Source organism: Hypanus sabinus, chromosome 2, assembly GCF_030144855.1.
Source record: "Hypanus sabinus isolate sHypSab1 chromosome 2, sHypSab1.hap1, whole genome shotgun sequence".
Classification (NCBI taxonomy): Eukaryota; Metazoa; Chordata; class Chondrichthyes; order Myliobatiformes; family Dasyatidae; genus Hypanus; species Hypanus sabinus.
In genome coordinates this window covers 53,848,905-53,867,274 of record NC_082707.1, presented here as the reverse complement: position 1 = coordinate 53,867,274, position 18,370 = coordinate 53,848,905, and the positions used below count along the sequence as shown (strand labels likewise).

Here is an 18,370-nt window from a genome sequence, read left to right as displayed (position 1 = left end):
TGAACTCCTGACCTCACAATCTATTTTGCTGTGACTATTGCACCTAATTATCTTCCTGCACTGAACTCCGTTACTGTAACTGTAACCCTATAATCTGCATGTTATTACTTTTCCCTTGTATAACCTCAGTATACTTATGTTTTGTAATTATTTGTATGCATAGCTTGCAAAATTAGTTTTTTACTGTATCATTGTATATATAACAATAACATTTTAATTACATTTTCAGTGATATGTCCTACTAATACTAACAACCTCTCTGACACTTGAAATTACCTTTCACATGTATCAGCTCTTGTTACAGAATTGATTTTAAAAATTAATTTGAATTATTTGGACAAATCCTTTGCTACCCCCGAGCTTACCAGTATCTACAGGAAAGAAATGCAAAAAAAAAATGTAATGCCTTAAATGCTTTACTACAGTTAGCAAAAATATAGGCCTGTTATTTTTAGAAGATTATTACGAAGTATCATGATCCAGCATTTATGCTGTTTCTTCATCAGAGTAAATGATAAATTATTTGTGTTTTCTCTACCCGCACCTGCGTTGGAAGATCTTAGACTTGATTGTAACTACTCAGAAAATAAAGCAATTTCAGGCATTAGGAAGCTCCATAGCTCTTACAGAGGAAGCTGCAATTGAAGTGTAGGAAAATGGCAAGCTCAAAGCATAAAATGCAGAAGTTATTCTGTTGATGTTAAAAATGCATAGCAGTTTCATGGCTTAAATATAATTTTCACATTATTACGTAGAGCTGAACTGCATTGAAAGGTAATCAAACCAAACTTTACCTCTAACATACATTCAGTCATCTATTCTAGAGAAAGATTGAAGAAATGCAAATGTGAGGAGCCATCGATTTAAGTCACAGTGGGGTTCCACTGTTAAACTATGGCTTGCACTATCATGCAAATAGATAAAACATAATATAAATAAACAACCATAAAAATAAGATGCACAAACCCTTCATGTAAGGTATTAATGCAACTGAATCTAAGATGCCTATGATTCATTGGAATTCATAACAAGGTATTGACCTGGACAGGTTAGCAATGATGATCCTGTTTATAAAAGAGATTGAGAAAAGTAATGTTTAACAATTTTGTGATCCTAGCACAATAACCCTGTCTCTGAAAATAACACTGCATCAGCCAGCTGAATCAGTGCTCACATCAGTTAATGAAACTGAAGTCACATAACTAGCATGGGACCAATGATTTCATAGAGACAGTTGTGTGATGGAAATGTTGCAGATGAGCGAGGTAATACTGGAGAAGTGACACACTAAATACTGTTTGTCACTCAAAGCAAATACTCTGTTTTGTTTTGATGATACTTTTAAGAAACAAACAAACTAAAATTAAACTCCATGGAGAAATTCATTCAGGAAACACAAACCAATCCTCAGAGGGATCAAAAGTAGAGAGAGTGAGCAATTTCAGATTCCTGGATGTCAATATCTCTGAGGACCTAACCTGGTCACAACATATTGATGCAGCTATAAAGAAGACAAGATAGCAGCTATATTTCATTAGGAGTTTGAGGAGATTTGGTTTGTCACCTAAAACACTCGAAAACTTCCTCAAATGTACTGTGGAGAGCATAATGACTGGCTGCATCCCCATCTGGTATGGGGGTGCTACTGCACAGGATTGAAGTAAGTTGCAGAAAGGTGTAAAATTAATCAGCTCTATCATGCTTACTAGCCTTCATAGTATCCAAGACATCTTCAGGGAGTGATTCCTTAGGAAGGTGGCATCCATCGTTAAGGTTCCCCAGCACCCAGGACATTGTGAGGTCGGATGGCTTTGGGGGAACAACATGAAAATCTGCAGATTTTCTCTTGTTTGCTACTAAAGATTAATTATATTTGTCATATGTATATTAAAATATTGAAACATACAGTGGTGCTTCAGTTGTGTCAGTGAGGATTGTGCTGAGGATTGCACCAATGTAGCATGATCACAACTCAGTCTACATCTTTGGAATATGGGAGAAAACCAGAGCTCCTGGCAGAAACCCATTCAGTCACTGGGAGAATGTACAAGCTTTTTGCAGATTCAACACCGATCTTGTTCGTACTAAGTGGAGGGTGTCAGTCACTTGGTCAAATATCTTATTGATTATAGGATAGGCAGAATCTGCTATTACTTTCAGTACAATATTGGGTCCATTTGACGCATCGTATTTTATGTTGTGGGCAGTGATACTGAGCCAATGAGATTCATGCTTTCTGCAGAATACTTGCACTCCTTGTGGTGGCACAACACAGCATGCTTAATGATTAAACTCTTAACAGCTGTGTTCTCCTCACACCCACGCACCGCACAAACGTTCCCTTAGCAACCGTGCCATCACCAATGAACAGGAGAGTTATGCTAAAGAATTAAAGTGGTTCACGCATTCATAGCCATAGCAACAACCACAGAACCACTTTCAATTTTTTTCTTTGAAAATATGTCCTATCTTCTTTGATGGCCTGACATTTTAAAGCACATATTCATTCTAATCTTAGGTAAATTTCCCTTTTCACTATCTACTCTTTTTTTTCCTTCACCTCTTCAATTCATGATTTGTAGCCTATAACATTTAGTGGTTCTGTTTCAAACACTGTCAGTTCTCTTGCAATAAGTGAAAATGCCCATTTTTGCCTAGAACTTAGATGCTAGCTGTTTGGAAACTGTGCGGCATTCCAGCGAATTTTAGATATCCTTTCACATAATATCCCTCAGGCAAAGATTCTAGTAGGATTTCTAGAAAGTAATTGGAAATCAGACACCTAATGGCAAATTCTCTTCACACCTCCGAGTCTAAATTCTTTGAAACAAATGGTGAAACAATTGATATCTCTGAGCAAAAGGCAAGAATTGCTGCTTTGCCTTTCAGATCTATAGGGATCATTGCCAATCATAATGAACAACTCCTAATGGACCTTCTAATAATCTGTGGTATTAGAGTAATCTTGGTCAAATCATATCATGTTTCTTTATCCACAGAAGCTAAGTATTTTAGTATTTTCTGTTTTTATTCCAGATGTAGAGCTTGGTGGTTAATATTTTACATTTGTGTACCTCGAAGAACCATATAAGAGAAATAAATGCTACAGCACTGAATTTCACTGTGGTGCAGACTGTACAGCTTGTAGATCTACATCCAGACTAATATAATGTTTTTCCTATTCCATGGAGATATATATCTTTAAATATATATACACACACACACACACACACACACACACACACACACACGTGCATATGTATTTCTCACCATTGTATTTGTGCACATTCTGTTGGCTTCACACAGACTGAAGGCAATAGAGACACCATTAATTTTTTATCTGTATTTTCATTGCTCTGGTAAATTTTGAATCATGCTCAACTGTTTGACAGATGCTTCTGCCAATTCTAATAATTAAAGACTTCCCTTGTTGGGTTTTTTTTAGAATCAACAACTCCACCAAAAAAAAAATTATGCATGACTACATTGCTTTGTTAGGATAAATTGACGGTCACAAAAGATGCTCTGTTTGGCAGACTGTGCAGGTTTTAATATGGCTCAGAGCTTGATCAAAATGTAGCAATAAAAAATTTTTTCTCGTTCCAATCAGAATTCATCTGTTCAAACTCTTCTCATCCTTTACATTAATTCTTAATTTTTCATATTGATTGCTAAGTCTGATTTGTCTCACTTCCTTAATACCTGAAAGTAAATGCTGACATTGCATTGGAATTCTTCTTTCATATTTCAGGCGACCAGTTTAATTTTACTCCGGGTGCCCTTAGCTGTTGTACTGCATTCAGAAATCTGCGCTTTTATCCAGAACTTGTCTTTATGTTGTCAAAGATGATAAGTGGGAATCCTCTTTGATGGTGAAGCACTGACTCTCCTGTTGCATCTCATCTCTTGCATCTGGAATTCTAAATGCAGTTTGTTGAGTACCTTCATCAAGGCTGTTATTTGTTCTGCATTTTAGAGCCAGCCCACAACATTTAACTGTTCAAATTTTTGAAGACTGTTAAGTCAATTATCACAATTACAAATCAATATGAAATATAGGTAAATAGTTGGGCCAAAGTCCAGTATCCTCAGGTGAATTCATTTCACGTAAAGCATGTTATCGTGGATTTAGAGGCAAACAGATTTCCTGTGATTTGGCTGGTAAGCCAGAGGGGATATGAGAGGAGGTTAGGCAGTGGAGGATGTCACTGTAGGAGAGAAATTTGAAGGAAAAGGAGAAATAGTATTGACAGGAGTATAGGAAATAAATGATTGAGTGAAGAAGCTGATGGTGGGCAAGGATATCTATGACAGCTCGTGAGTGTGTGCATTTTGAGAGATGCCAGTGCATGTGTCCGTGTGTGTGTGTGTGTGTGTGTTTTCATAGACCAGAATAGACCAGAAACCATGAGATGCTCAGACATCAGCATAAAGTTTTGAGTTCCTCCAGCATTTTGTGTGTTGCTCAGCATGAATGTGTCAAGCTGGCTTTACTCACTCTAACACAAAGCCAGCATGTTGTGTTCTGTAGAGAATGTGTCCCAACCTGGAAGTTATGGAATTCAACAAGGAAGACTGCTACAAGAAAAAGTCTGTTACACATCTTGGAGGGAAGCACACGAATCCTCCTGGTGGCTTAAATATCAGCTTCAGAAGATTTCTGGCAAGATTGGAGTAAGGAAAACTGACTCTAAACAGAATACTTGGAGCACAGTCTCGTTATAACCAGTGCCCTGTTTTACCAACACAAGTGCACGACTTCATGACAGCATTCCCAAACTAGGCATGGACATTTGCTGGATGATACCATCTGAAAGCAAGATCGCAAGACTGTCTTTTTCACCCATGCCTTAAAAAGTTCCAGTGGCAGTTTTCTTCACATGGCTGGCCCCAAAACAAAAGCAACTACAAAAATATTGTTGCATGAAAATCAAAATGGAGGTCTTCAGGCCAATTTATACTTGTGTGTCGAATCTATGCCGTATGCACTGCATACCCTATGCTGTAGGGTGACGTGCACCTCCCCAAAAAAGTAACTCGTGTCGCGGTGACGCAGACCGCAACAACTGTGATCGGTCCGCTTGGTAGCATCTCAATTTCTCCTACACATTTCCGGTTGCTTCTTCTCCGCCACGTCTGTAGGCTGTGTGTACGCCGATGCAAAATAGATTAACCAAATTAACAAATCTATCTGCCGACATGTGAAAATGTTTGAAAATGCATTTTCTCTTCCATGTCTCTCACAAAGAAACTCAATATAGTGGCATAGAAACCCTACCGCCAACTAGAATTTTGGCGCATACCAATGCATGCTCGCTACGGCCTAGAGCCTACGCAAAAGTATAAATCAGGCCTACGGCGTAGCCAAATGCAGAAGTATAAATCAGCCTTTAAAGAATCCAAAAATCACTTTTCTCAGAAAACACATAACCAATAGCCTAACCTCTCTCAACTAACCAGAGAACAAAGTACCCCAAGGTCAACCATAATTAGGAACAGCTAAGAGACTCTCAGCTTATCCATCAGTAACAACAAGACTGGTTTGATGGGAGTATCCAGAAGCTCTTGGAGCTAATTAATTACTAATTCAAGATGCTCTACAGACACCTGAATGGTGAGGTCTAACAGAAATCTGGTGACCTGAAGAATTATTGATAGGTTTAAAGAGTGCAGGTGTGTTGTTAGCTATGATTTTTGTGAATTCTCCATTGCTATCATGCTTGTTCACAGTTCAAAAGTTTCAAATAAGGTCAACTTGTGTAGAATGTCAGCACCTGTTGGAAGAACACTTTGGAAAAGCTCCTGAATTGTGTTTCATTCTTTGACTTAATTTCCCTCGCCTCCATTCCACAGCAAACCGTCCAATTCAGTCTCACCACCTCTCCAAATAAACAAAGTTAAAGGGTCATATTCCAAATGATAAACAATAAGAGACTGAGAGTAGATGATAAACATGAGGAAATCTGCAGATGCTAAAATTCCAAAGCAACACACAAAATGCAGGAGGGGCTTAGCAGGCCAGGCAGCATCTGTGGAAAAGAGTAAATATTTGACGTTTTAGGCTGAGTCCCTTCTTCAGGGCTGGAAAGAAAGAGGAAAAGTCAGAGTAAGAAGGTGAGGGGAGGAAGAAGTACAATGTGCCAGGTGATAGTTGAAACCAAGAGAAGGGGAGGGGTGAAGTGAAGAGCTGGGAAGTTGGTTGGTGAAAGGAATAGAGGGCTGGAGAAAGGGGAATCTGATAGGAGAGGACAGAAGACCATGGAAGAAAAGGAAGGAAGAGGAGTATGAGAGGGAGGTGGTGGGTAGGTAAGGAGCTACGGTGAGGGAGGAAACGGGAATGGGGAATGTTTGAGGGGGTGGCAGTTACCGGAAGTTTGAGAAATCAATAGTGCTGCCATCAGGTTGGAGGCTACCCAGACAGGATACAAGGTGTTGCTTCTCAACCTGAGTGTGGCCTCATCGCAGCAGCAGAGGAGGCCGTGGACTGACTTGTTAGAATAGACGGACTTGGTGGATGGACATAGGTGCTCAGTGAATCAGTCTGTTAACCTGCATCTGGTCTCGCGGGTATACAAGAGGCCGTATCAGGAGCACTGGATACACTATATGACCCATACAGACTCGCTGGTGAAGTGTCACCTCATCTGGAAAGATTGTTTGTGGCCCTGAATGGTAGTGAGAGAAGTGGTGAGAGAAGGGGCAGGTGTGGTACTTGTTCTACTTGGAAGGACAAGTACCAGGAGGGAGATCAATGGGAGGGATGAGTGGATGAGGGAGTCGCATAGGGAGTGATCTCTGCAGGAAGCAGAACATGGGGGAAAGGGAAAGATGAGCTTGGTGCTGGGATCCCAATGGAGATGGCGGAAATTGTGGAGAATTATGTGCTGGACGCAGAGGCTAATGTGGTGGTAGGTGAGGACAGAGGAACCTTATCCCTGGTGTGGTGGCAGGAGAATAGGATGAAGGCAGATGTGTGCAAATTGGAAGAGATACAGGTGAGGGCAGCTTTGCTGGTGGAGGAAGGGAAGCCCCTTTCTTTGAAGAAGGAGGACATTTCCTTAGTTCTGGAATGAAAAGCCTCATCCTGATAGTAGATGTGGCAGAAACAGAGGAACTGAGAGAAGGGGATGGCGTTTTTATAAGTGACAGAGTAGAAAGTGAGAGTAGATGATGTCCCTGCCAAATTGCGAAATCTGCATCAAGATGCCATTCAGGGTAATACAACAACACCATCTGTTACGTTTAAGAATTTAATTTAAGTTTTTAAAAATTTTACTTACTGCTCAATATTCAGTCCACTTCTGAAGGAAAGAATGCTTACTCCCAATTCCACAAGTTGTCTTTATAAAATGGTGAGGATTTCCGGTGAGTAGATTTCATTGACCAAATTAAGCATTATGATATTATACCACTGAAAGTAGACGGTGCATAGGCAGCTAGATAAAATGAAGGGGAGGAAGCCTGCATCAAAAGTGAAGGATAAAAAAGAGAAAGCATAGAAATAGAATTTACCTTAATTTTGGAATACCAGTTAAATGCAACTACATTTAGACTGCTCAATTTCAATAGGAGGTGTCTCGACAAGATCATATTAACACAAATCTTCTGGAGGAGTAGGGCAGCTCCAACTGCAGTTGCTTAATTTGCACATTTAACTGCAAGTGTGATTGCTGGAGGCTGCTGTTTGGTTTACGTGTTGATAATAAAAACATTGTCCAAAGCAAAGCCATAGTTTCTACAGCAAAATTTGGCTGGGGGATTGGAACCAGAGTGATAGGGCTGAGGATGGTTCAGTATGTGTACAACTAGATGCAGTGTGTAGTGGGACTGTGAGGAAGGATAAGCAGTTGATGGGGCAAATTGCAGTCAATGGGATGAGCTGAATGGGGGCAAAATTGAAAAGGGTAATGAATACAGGACTGATGGTGTTATATTTGAATGCATGAAGGATACAAAATAAGGTAAATAATCTTACAGATAAGTATGATTGGCAGGTATGAAGTTGTGGCCAACACTGAGTCATGGCTGAAAGATCATAGGTGGGAGCTCAACATCCAAGGATACACCTTGTATCAAAAGGGCAGGCAGCTCAGCAGAGGGGGTTGGATGGCTCTGTTGGTAAAAAAAATCAGATCAAATCCATAGGAAGACGTGGTGTAAGATCAGAAGATTTAGAATCCTAGTGATTATGGTTGAGATTACAGTCATGGGGAATTTCCATTGGCAGGTAAATTGGGAAAACCAGGTTGGTGCTGGATCCCAAGAGAGAGAATCTGTACAGTTCCTATGAAGATGGCTTTTTAGAGCAGTTTGTGGTTGAGCCCACAAGAGGAAAAGCAATTAGGGATTGATGGTTGTATAATGAACCATATTTGATTAGGGAGCTTAAGTTAAAGAAACCTTTGGGAGGTAGTGATCATAAAATGATAGAGTTCACCCTGTAGCTTGAAAGGGAGAAAATAAAGTCAGATGTATCAATATTACAGTGGAGTAAAGTGTATTACAGAGCCACGTGAGAGGAGCTGACCAAAGTTGATTGGAATGGGACACAGGCAAGGATGACAGCAGAAGAGCAATAGCACAGCAATGGTTGAAGTTTCTGGGGCCATTTCAGGGGACAGAGGATAGATACATCCCAAAGATGAAGAAGTATTCTGAAGGGAGGATGAGGCAACCATGGGCGACGAGGGAAGTTAAAGGCAGCAAGGGAGGATGTATAATATAGCAAAATATAGTGGGAAGTTAGTGGATTTGCAAGTTTTTAAAAACCGACAGAAGACAATGAAAAAAACAACAGGAGAGAAAAGGTGAAAAATGAAAGTAAGCTAGCCAGAAAGATCAAAGAGGAAACCAAAAATTGTTTCAGATATATAAAGAGTAAAGAGAGGCGAGATTGGATATTGGATCAGGAAAATGATGCTGGAATAGTAGTAATGGGGGACAAGGAAATGGCGGATGAGCGTAATAAGTATTTTGCATCGGTCTTCACTGTAGAAGACGCTAGCAGTATGCCAGAAATTCAAAAGTAGCAGGAGAAAAAAGTGAATGTAGTTGCTATTACAACGGAGAAGCTGCTTTTGAAGCATGATAAATCACTTGGACAAGATGGACTAGATCCCATGGTTCACAAAGAGGCATCTGAAGAGATTGTGGAGGCATTAGTAATGATCTTTCAAGAAACACTAAAGTCTAGAATGGTTCAAGAGGACTGAAAAATTGGAATTTTCACTCCACTCTTTAAGAAGGGAGGGAGGGAGGGACGCAGAAGAAAGGAAATTATATGCCAGTTAGTCTGACTTCAGGGATGGGGAAGACATTGGAGTCAATTATTAAGGATGGCATTTTGGGGTACTGGAAGATGCATGATAAAGTAGGCCGAAGTCAGCATTGTTTCCTGAAGGGGAGATCATGCCTGACAATCTGTTGGAATTCTTTGAGGAAATAACAGGCAGAATAGACAAAGGAGAGTCGGTGGATATTGCTTAATTGGATTCTCAGAAGGCCTTTGACCAGGTGCCGCCCATGAAGCTGCTTAACAGGCCATGGTATTACAGGAGGATATCAGCATGGATAGGAGATTGAATGATTGGCAGGAGTCAAAATGTTGGAATAAAGGTGCCCTATTCTGTTTGGCTGCCAGTGACAAATGGTGTTCCATAAGTGTCAGTATTGGAACCGTTTCTTTTCACGTAATATGTCAACAATTTGGATGATGGAATTGGTGGCTTTGTGGCCAAGTTTGCAGATGGTACAAAGCAATGTGGAGAGGCAGACAGTATTGAGAAAGCAGGGCATCCACAACAGGACTTGGACAGATTGGGAGAATGAGCAAAGAAGTGGCAGATGGAATACGGTGTAGGGTAATGCATTTTGGTAGAAGTGAAAGTGTTGACTATTTTATAAACAGGGAGAAATTTCAAAAACCTGAGGTGCAAATGGACTTAGGAGCCCTTGTGCATGATTCCCTGAAGGTTAATTTGCAAGATGAGTCATTGGTAAGGAAGGCAAATGCAATGCTACCATTCATTCTGAGAGGACTAGAATACAAGAGCAAGACTGTGTTGTATTGCTGAGGCTTTGCAAGACATTAGCCAGACTCCGTTTTGAGTATGGTGCCCCTTATCTCAGAATAGATATGTTGGCATTGAAGAGGGTTCAGAGGAGGTTCACAAGAATGATTCCAGGGAATGAAATGGTAACACTTGAAGATGGTTTGAAGGTTCTGGGCCTGTACTCACCGAGTTTAGAAGAATGAGAGGGATCTAGTTGAAACCTATCAAATATTGGAAGACCCAGACAGAGTGGATATACTCAGAGTTGATTTTTCCTATAGTGGTTGAGTCTAGGACCAAAGGGTCCAGACTCATAATAGATGGATATCTATTTAAAACAGAGACAAGGAGAAATTTTGTTAGCCAGAGGGTGGTGAATGTGTGGAATTCAGTCCAACAGGTGGCTGTGGAGGCCAAGTGATTGGGTATAGTTAAAGCGGAGATTGATAGGTTCTTGGTTTAATAGAGCATCAAAGGTTTTGGGTAGAAGACAGATAATAAATCCACCAAGGAGGAATGGCAGAGAAGATTTGATGGGCCAAATGCCCTAAGTATGCTCTTATGTCTTATAGTCTTACATGAATGAATCATGCAAGAATTGGAACATAAATCTGGAGCATTAAATTGAAAACAGTTAAACAAAGACAACATTTTTACAAATTCCGGTGCACATTATTTTTCTACCATTGTTCATAAATTAAATGAGTACATAATTTTACTCTCATGCTTATTTTTGCAAACAGTTATCCTCAATGAAGTTTAATATAAACAAGAAATATCATAAGACAGTAGTGTGATTAGCTCATTCATTTGATTTAGTGAAAAACAAATCTGTCGGGTAATGGTTTCAAATTAACTTTTTCCTGCACATGAATTTCTTTAAGTTATGGAACCATTGAAGATATTACTACTTTAGAAATTTTCTTATACAGTACCTAGCAAAAAAACTTGATAAATGTAACACAATTATTTTGATATTTAGAATTCAATAGTGTTTTATACTATATAGTGCATTAGAATTTTCAGATTATTATCTCATTTTATTTCAATAAATATTTTATTTATAATGCATACAGGCAATCCCTAACTTGCAACAGGGTTGCAAGTTGCAACAGATTGCAAAATCTGTTTGTAAACTGAATTTATCATGGAAAATGAACAAAAACTATGTGTAGGAGAGGATTACAAAAACAGCAATGACAGGAGAGCATGCAAGGCACAGAAAAGAGGCCACCAGCCAGCCTGACTGACAGTGTGTGAGTGAAGGAGTCTGCTCAGATATGCGAGGGCAGCATACACTGAAAATGAAACTGGTTGCTCTGAAAGGATATTCCAGAGAGTCCCTCTACCTGCCAGCCAAGCAAAGTCTTGGTGCTTGTTCGTGAGTTCTCATGACCTGGCATTCTGTCAAGTGACTTTGACTCTGCTTGGGGAACTATCCGAAAGAATCCATCATGTCTTTCTCTCACAGAACTTGCAAGACACTCCATGCTGACCACTGCTTGATGGATTTGTGGTCAATGGTATTTCTTTGTAGAAACATTTCTACAAAGGACAGGTAGTCCAGCAAGGTCTTTTTTTTTACACAATCAGTCAGCTAATCTTTCAGCCCCCATATTATCCAAGATTGCAGTGTGTTGAAATTATATCAAGTATATCACTTTTCAGCTGTTATTTATTGATGCCAGGACATACTGTGTTTTGGAATATAGGTCATGTTAAAACTTGTGATTCTTTGCAATCCTGTTATAATAAGCAAGCCTTGTTACACACATTGGCTGTGCAGCGGTCATACCTAGATATCCTGTTCCGGTTAGGGTCACACAACTTGAATACCACAGACCTGGACTTCAGAAGGGAGTTGATATCTTGGTTCATTCCTAGTTTCCATCTGGAGAACACTTGAATTGACTTTGTTTGTACATTGTCCTCTAATTAATGGCCGATGAAGTCTGTGATGACAGTGGTACACTTGTTCTGGTTGACCTCTGAGTCTTTAAATGTAGACCAGACCAGCAACTCAAAAGTAGTGGCGTAGGAGCTTATTTATTTTCTTAGGTCAAAACTGTGGAACTTCCTGCACCAGATCTTCATGGTTCAGTTTCTGATTGTAAGGAGGGAGAAACAACACAGCATGATGGTCTAATTTTCTATAATGTGGTCAGGAATTGATCAGTGGAACTCTTTGATCATTATGTAACAAGGTTGGCCGTGCATCTGCTAGGTCAGTAGACATGTTGCTAATGTTTTGATAGCATTAACATTGTCATAGTGATGACCCTGTCTCAGGCTTCGCATCTGCCTGGGGTGGGATGTAAAGTGCATTTAGGGAGTGAATTCCCACAACAGGTAAGAGGATTTGCACTTAAATGGTCTGGCGAACAGGAATTATATGGGAACATCAAGTCCAAGTACCTACTTCAAGAAGTTGATTTAGAAGTGGATCTCTCTGTCCCTTACTTTGTCCGAGGATGCTGTGCAGCCCACCAGGGAACTGAGAAGCCCTAAAATTCTGTGACAGAGTTAGATTAAGCAGATGTAAGCCCTGTCTCTGTAAGACAGAGCACACAGAACTCTCTCATTTCCCTTTAGTAGGCAAGTCTAGTCTTAAGTTCATGCAGCTTGTTTTCATTAGCTTAGACATTTTCCAAGCATATGTTTGGGATGGGGAATCTTGAAACCTCATTGTTTCAGACTCACCTGATGTTTACTAGGCAATATTTTTCTGATACTGATGTTCCTGATTTTCCTCAATAGGACCATCAGCCTTACCAATCACATTCAGTATTTCCATGAACCAAATTTCTCCAAGTTTTGAAGGCTGACCACTGTAGCCAAGGTGGTCATGGAGCCAAGTGAAAAAGCTCTGATCAGTGGCATAGCCTTGAACAATGTAACTGTATGACTTAAATAGTGCAGAATTAAGATCTGTCTAGATAACTCCTTTGGAAGTTTTTTGAAGCAAACTCGGTCTTGCCCACAGATTTGCCGTCTGTCATTGCTATTGAGATGCATCAATGCTCTTGTAGTCTCTGATATAAGTGACTGAAATGTAATCAACACATATAATCAAATGTGAAAGTGTATTTCACAGTAATGTCATCAAAGGATATATAATTATTCAGCTTTGATGTACGTTTTTCAACTTAGCTTTCATTTTCTTTTAAATACTGCGTTCCTCCCTTTTTAATAATTTTTAACCAATATTTCTAATATGCATTGAATTTTTGTAGCCTCGTCAAGGATATAAATTAGAAATATAGTTTCTAACGTTAATCCCCACTCACCAACTGACCTTTACCTAATTTACCAAACCAATTTTTTTAACCTATCAAAAATATTTTATCTACTTCCGAAGGTTTGTTCTTGTTAGAAGAAATGTTGTAAAACTTCATTTGGAAGTCTAGGTGGAGCTTATAATGAAGTCCTCCATTATCCCATTAAGTTGTCACTAGCTCAAAAACATTCAATGCTTTGATCAATTGTCTGATTCTGATTGATTTTCATGTGCAATTCCAAGTTACTTTGCAGTTAATTTGCAATTTACACAATAATTTATTGATTGTTTTATGGAATATGTAGTATGATTAATGAGTCTCCAATTATCTGATCCTATTTTGAATGTATGAACCATATTAATTTTATGATTTCCAGTCACTCTTCTCCAGAGTCCTCGAATGATTGTGTCACAAAAACTTTTTCCTTGGTGATTCTACGCGGTTGTGGATAGCTGTAAATCCCGGAGAATTTGTTTAGTATTGAGTTTCTTAAGTGCAACTGAGGCTATGTTATTGGTATTGAACTCATTATTTTTGATTTGCTTACTTCTGGAAATGCAAGCTGCTCATGTTTTTTTTAATAATACTTTATAAGAAGTTGTCATTCAGAATATTTACAATTCTGTAGTCATCACCAGTTTCAAACCTGTATGGCTATGTTATGGTTCGTATCTCATCACTGATTACCTCCTTACAATTCAACTCTTGAAATAATGTTGTCTATTACATTTTGCTTGAAAGAATTTGATTTAGCTATGTGACAATTTTGCTCCTTCCTTGTTTGCGTGATCACTCTTGCATTTCTCCATTTTCTATTCCTTTATGCTCTATTATTACTGGCAAAGACAACCTGAAAAGACAATAATACTTATTCTTCAGATGAATCATAACACTTTCCATGATGTTATTTCTACAGAGGCAGACATTCATCCCACTGACTTTATGTCAGCTCCTTATAGAGCAATTCTTGCAGTTTCATTCCCTCATCTTTTCATGTAATCCAGGAAATTATTCTATCTTTTGGAAGTTCTGACTCTGATTGCATCACACCTCCAGACTGTAACAACTCTGTTAAAAAATCCTTGTACACCCTTGTACCTTTTGACTAGGGTAATAAATCTATCTGCCTCCTGGTCCTTGAATGATCTACTGTTGGGTAAAACCTTCCTCATTTGCTCTATCTAAATCAGTCTTTCTGTACTTCTATCAAATCTCTCAACTGCTTTTGCCCAAAGGAGAACAATTCCATCTCCTTTCCGTACTCTCATTTTATAGTTGAAATCCCACATCCCTGGCAGAAGTTTCTATTTTTTTTTTCCCCATCATGTTTCACCTTAGGTAACAGAGCAGTTGCACAGAAATTGAAGCTAATTTCCAGTGCATTTGTATCCATCTTAAAAAGTCTCATGATCCAGTATTCAAGAGGCTTCTGATAATTGGTGTAATGATGACTGTACTTCAGTTATCTCACAATGTTCCATGACAAGCCCATTTTTCATTATAAAAGCTCTATAGGAATGACATCATGCCCTAATCAGACACCATCTTGACTTAGAAATGTGTCAGTATTCTTCATCATTGCAAGTTATTATTAGATTAATGTTCCTACTCACCTAATGATAATAACATTATAATATCACCACAAGGACTGCAATTTACCTAAAGTAATTACAGATGGATCTTGCCAACAAAGTGCAAACTCCAGCAATGAATAAAAATACTACAGCTTAGAACAGGAATTCCAAATTTAGCAATGCCTCAGAAAAGTAGCCATAAGAGGTAGAGTCGGAATTATTTACAAAGATTAATACCAGAGAGGAGCTCAGAGGTAAATGGGAAAAGGAACTGGCAAATGTTAATTGGAGATTGTTAGCTTACACCGGGTCTCTGAACTGTTTTCCAGGAATAGCTAGGTTCGGGGTGGGGAGGTAATTGGGTGAGTTTTAGCTTATGGTTGTATTCTAGTATCAATCCATTTTTTTCACAGGAACTTGCTGGAAAACAATCCTGTAGTGATAGTGTGCTAGGGGTGTCGGTTCTAAGCATGTTATAGGACGTTTTGATATGGTTGTGATTTCACAGTTGTGTGTATCTTGGAAATAGTGTTTGATACATGGTAGCTATTGAGAAAGAGGAAAGATGGAGTGAAAGGTGTTCAATATTTTTAAAAATAACTTTTTGCAAGATAAATTTCTGTACATTAAATGTCATCCTTTGGGCAAGTTTTGCTTTGTTCTGTATTTAGTGCTGAGCATTGAAGACCGATGACATCTAATCATTACCACAACCATTTTCACAGATTTTCTGTGGCTCTTTGCCTAGTAATTTGATTTAATTAGAAAAGCATTTGAAGCAATAATCTCTTTGAGAGAGTTGTGTGACAAGGGCAATCTTTTAACTAAACAGATTAAACAATTGTTTCTGAATAGCATGGTATTTGAATCTGGAAGTATTAGTTAAGAATACTTAATCTAATGCCATATCATGCACAATATGTTGAGAGGACTGTGATAGTTACAGATAAATTAGATAGTAAGGTGAATTAAATATTTATCTTTTTCAATCCACAAGTATTAATTATAAATACAAATAAGAACAAAAATAATGTCTTCACACTTAGTGAACATAATTTTCAGTGGCATTGAGGTTGTTGAACAATAATTAAAATTTACCATCCTATTAGTAAAAAAAAATTTGCCTTGGAAAGGCCAAATCCTAGTTTTAATGTCCAGTTTAAAGGGTACTCAGTGGCCACTTTATTAGTGTTCATTAATGCAAATATCTAATCAGCCAATTATATGGCAGCAACTAAATGCATAAAAGCTTGCAGACATGATCCAGGGGTTCACTTGTTATTCAGACCAATTATCAGAAGAAATTTGACTGTGGAATAATAGTTGGTGCCAGGCAGGGTGGTTTGAGTATCTCAGAAACTGTTGATTTCCTGGGTTTTCACCCAGAACAGCCTCTACTGCTTATAGAGGATGGTGTGCAAAGCAAAAACAAAAATCCCATGAGTGGCAGTGCTGTGGGCAAAAATGCCTTGTTAATGTGAGGTCAGAGGTGAATGGCCAGACTAGTTCAAACTGACCTGGAAAGTGCCTGTAACTCAGATAATATTTTTTTTTACAATGGTAGTGTCTAGAAGAGCATCTCTGAATGCATATTTTGAACCTTGAAGGATGGGCTAAAGCAGCAGAAGGTGTAGAGGGTACCTAATAAAGTGGCCACTGAGTGTATATGTGAGTACAGTATTGTCATGTCACAACAAAAAATTCTTGTGGAAACACTAGCGTTGTGTCATTTCTGCTCAGTCTTAGACAGCCTCTGCAACTTTTTGGTTTTTCTTTTGTACTAGTGCTTGCTATTGATTTCTGTCTTTGCGGCAGCGAGCTTTTCGTCGCCACATTTCTTTCCAAAATCAGAACCATTCAGTAATTAAACTAAATTTCTAGTTAAAATTACAAAGCAACTGCAGTAATTAATAAAAAAAAATTAATTATTTGAATGTAAAAGAAGCTAGTAAATTAATTATTTTTGTTAGTTTGTGACAGCAAACTGCTTTCTCATGACCAGACTCTGTAGCAGTTTCTTCCCCCAAGCTATCAGACTCCTCAATACCCAGAGCCTGGACTGACACCAACTTACTGCCCTCTACTGTGCCTATTGTCTTGTTTATTATTTATTGTAATGCCTGCACTGTTTTGTGCACTTCATGCATTCCTGGGTATGTCTGTAGTCTGGTGTAGTTTTTTTCTGTGTTGTTTTTACATAGTTCAGTGTAGTTTTTGTACTGTTTCATGTAGCACCATGGGCCTAAAAAACTGTCTCGTTTTACTATGTACTGTACCAGCAGTTATGGTCGAAATGACAATAAAAAGTGACTTGACTTGACTTCTTCTCCAAATCTGCACTGATCTTCTACACACGATCAGTAATTGAGGAGCTTTTTTGTTTGTGATTACCACTAAGGTGTCAATCAATCAGTATTCCTTCTGAGTAAAATGGTGACTGATTGACAGCTATTTAAAGAACAGAAATGAGACAGCAATTAACTTAACTGATTGCCACTGTCTGAAAATGTTAAAAGCTCAATATTCAGTACAGCTATGGTGGCTTGTGAAAACGTCATTTTGTATCTACAGCAGTTTAACTGTTCAGCCACGAGATCTGTTTCAATAATGTGGACTGTCATTCAGAACATTACTGCACTAAAATGGTCTTACCTAGCAGTGGAGTTTCAGAGTATTTATTTATAATCTGACTTCTGATTGGCTCAAAGGTGATGCTTTCAATAAAGTAAGCATGAGTTATTTATGCATAAATACCAATAAACAAACCCTGTGTGTAAAAAAAAGTAATAAACTACAATTGGCGTCAAATTAATTTTAAATGTCTGATGTTCCCATGATTATGTTCAGGCTGTTGACAGATCCATTGGTGTGCTGGATCCAGTTCTACAATTTAATTGATTAATTAATGATTGAAAAGGGGAGTAACGTGGAGGACACAAATTGACCTGCGGAAAGTTACTAAGTGTCATTTGACCTCCTGACGTGAGCTCTCCCAATTACAAAGGCAAAAGTAGCAAGTGCTTGAGAACCTTGCTGTCTGCATGCGATCCTGATATGTACCACTGTCCCATTTGAGACCAATTCCTGAAACTCCTCATCAAAAAAAATCATTGTAGATGAGTTCCGACATCATCACAGGGACAATGAGGGGTGAGCAATCATGTCTACATTTAGTAAACGAATGAAAATAAATGGCAAATTGTGCTCAAAGCCCCTTACTTGGTGGTGATTGTCTTTTCTTATGAACCTTTGTTTAGTCTCTACCTGTTTTCTTTTAATAGTCAGAAAAACTATCAGGCTGGAAGTGGGCAAAGTCTCCGAATATAGGACGATACAGAATATAATTGGCTCCCTGAAAGGATCCATCAACCCAGGTAACTTGATAGTTTACAGCTCTAATGTGCAATATAAATGTATTAAAATGTCACAATACTCTGCAATGTTAGATTCTTTATTTACTTACCTA

At 38.6% G+C, this 18,370-nt stretch overlaps 1 protein-coding gene across 9 annotated transcripts in view; it reads left to right on the top strand.

The window, feature by feature from the left end:
- The window catches only part of LOC132378867 (inactive N-acetylated-alpha-linked acidic dipeptidase-like protein 2), a 937,774-nt gene that overhangs the window by 644,285 nt on the left and 275,119 nt on the right, over positions 1-18,370 (top strand). For all 9 annotated transcript variants that reach the window (XM_059946161.1, XM_059946120.1, XM_059946130.1 and 6 more), the window contains one exon: positions 18,186-18,278. In XM_059946161.1, the coding sequence (XP_059802144.1) occupies positions 18,186-18,278 (93 nt within the window). The remainder of the gene's footprint in view (positions 1-18,185; positions 18,279-18,370) is intronic.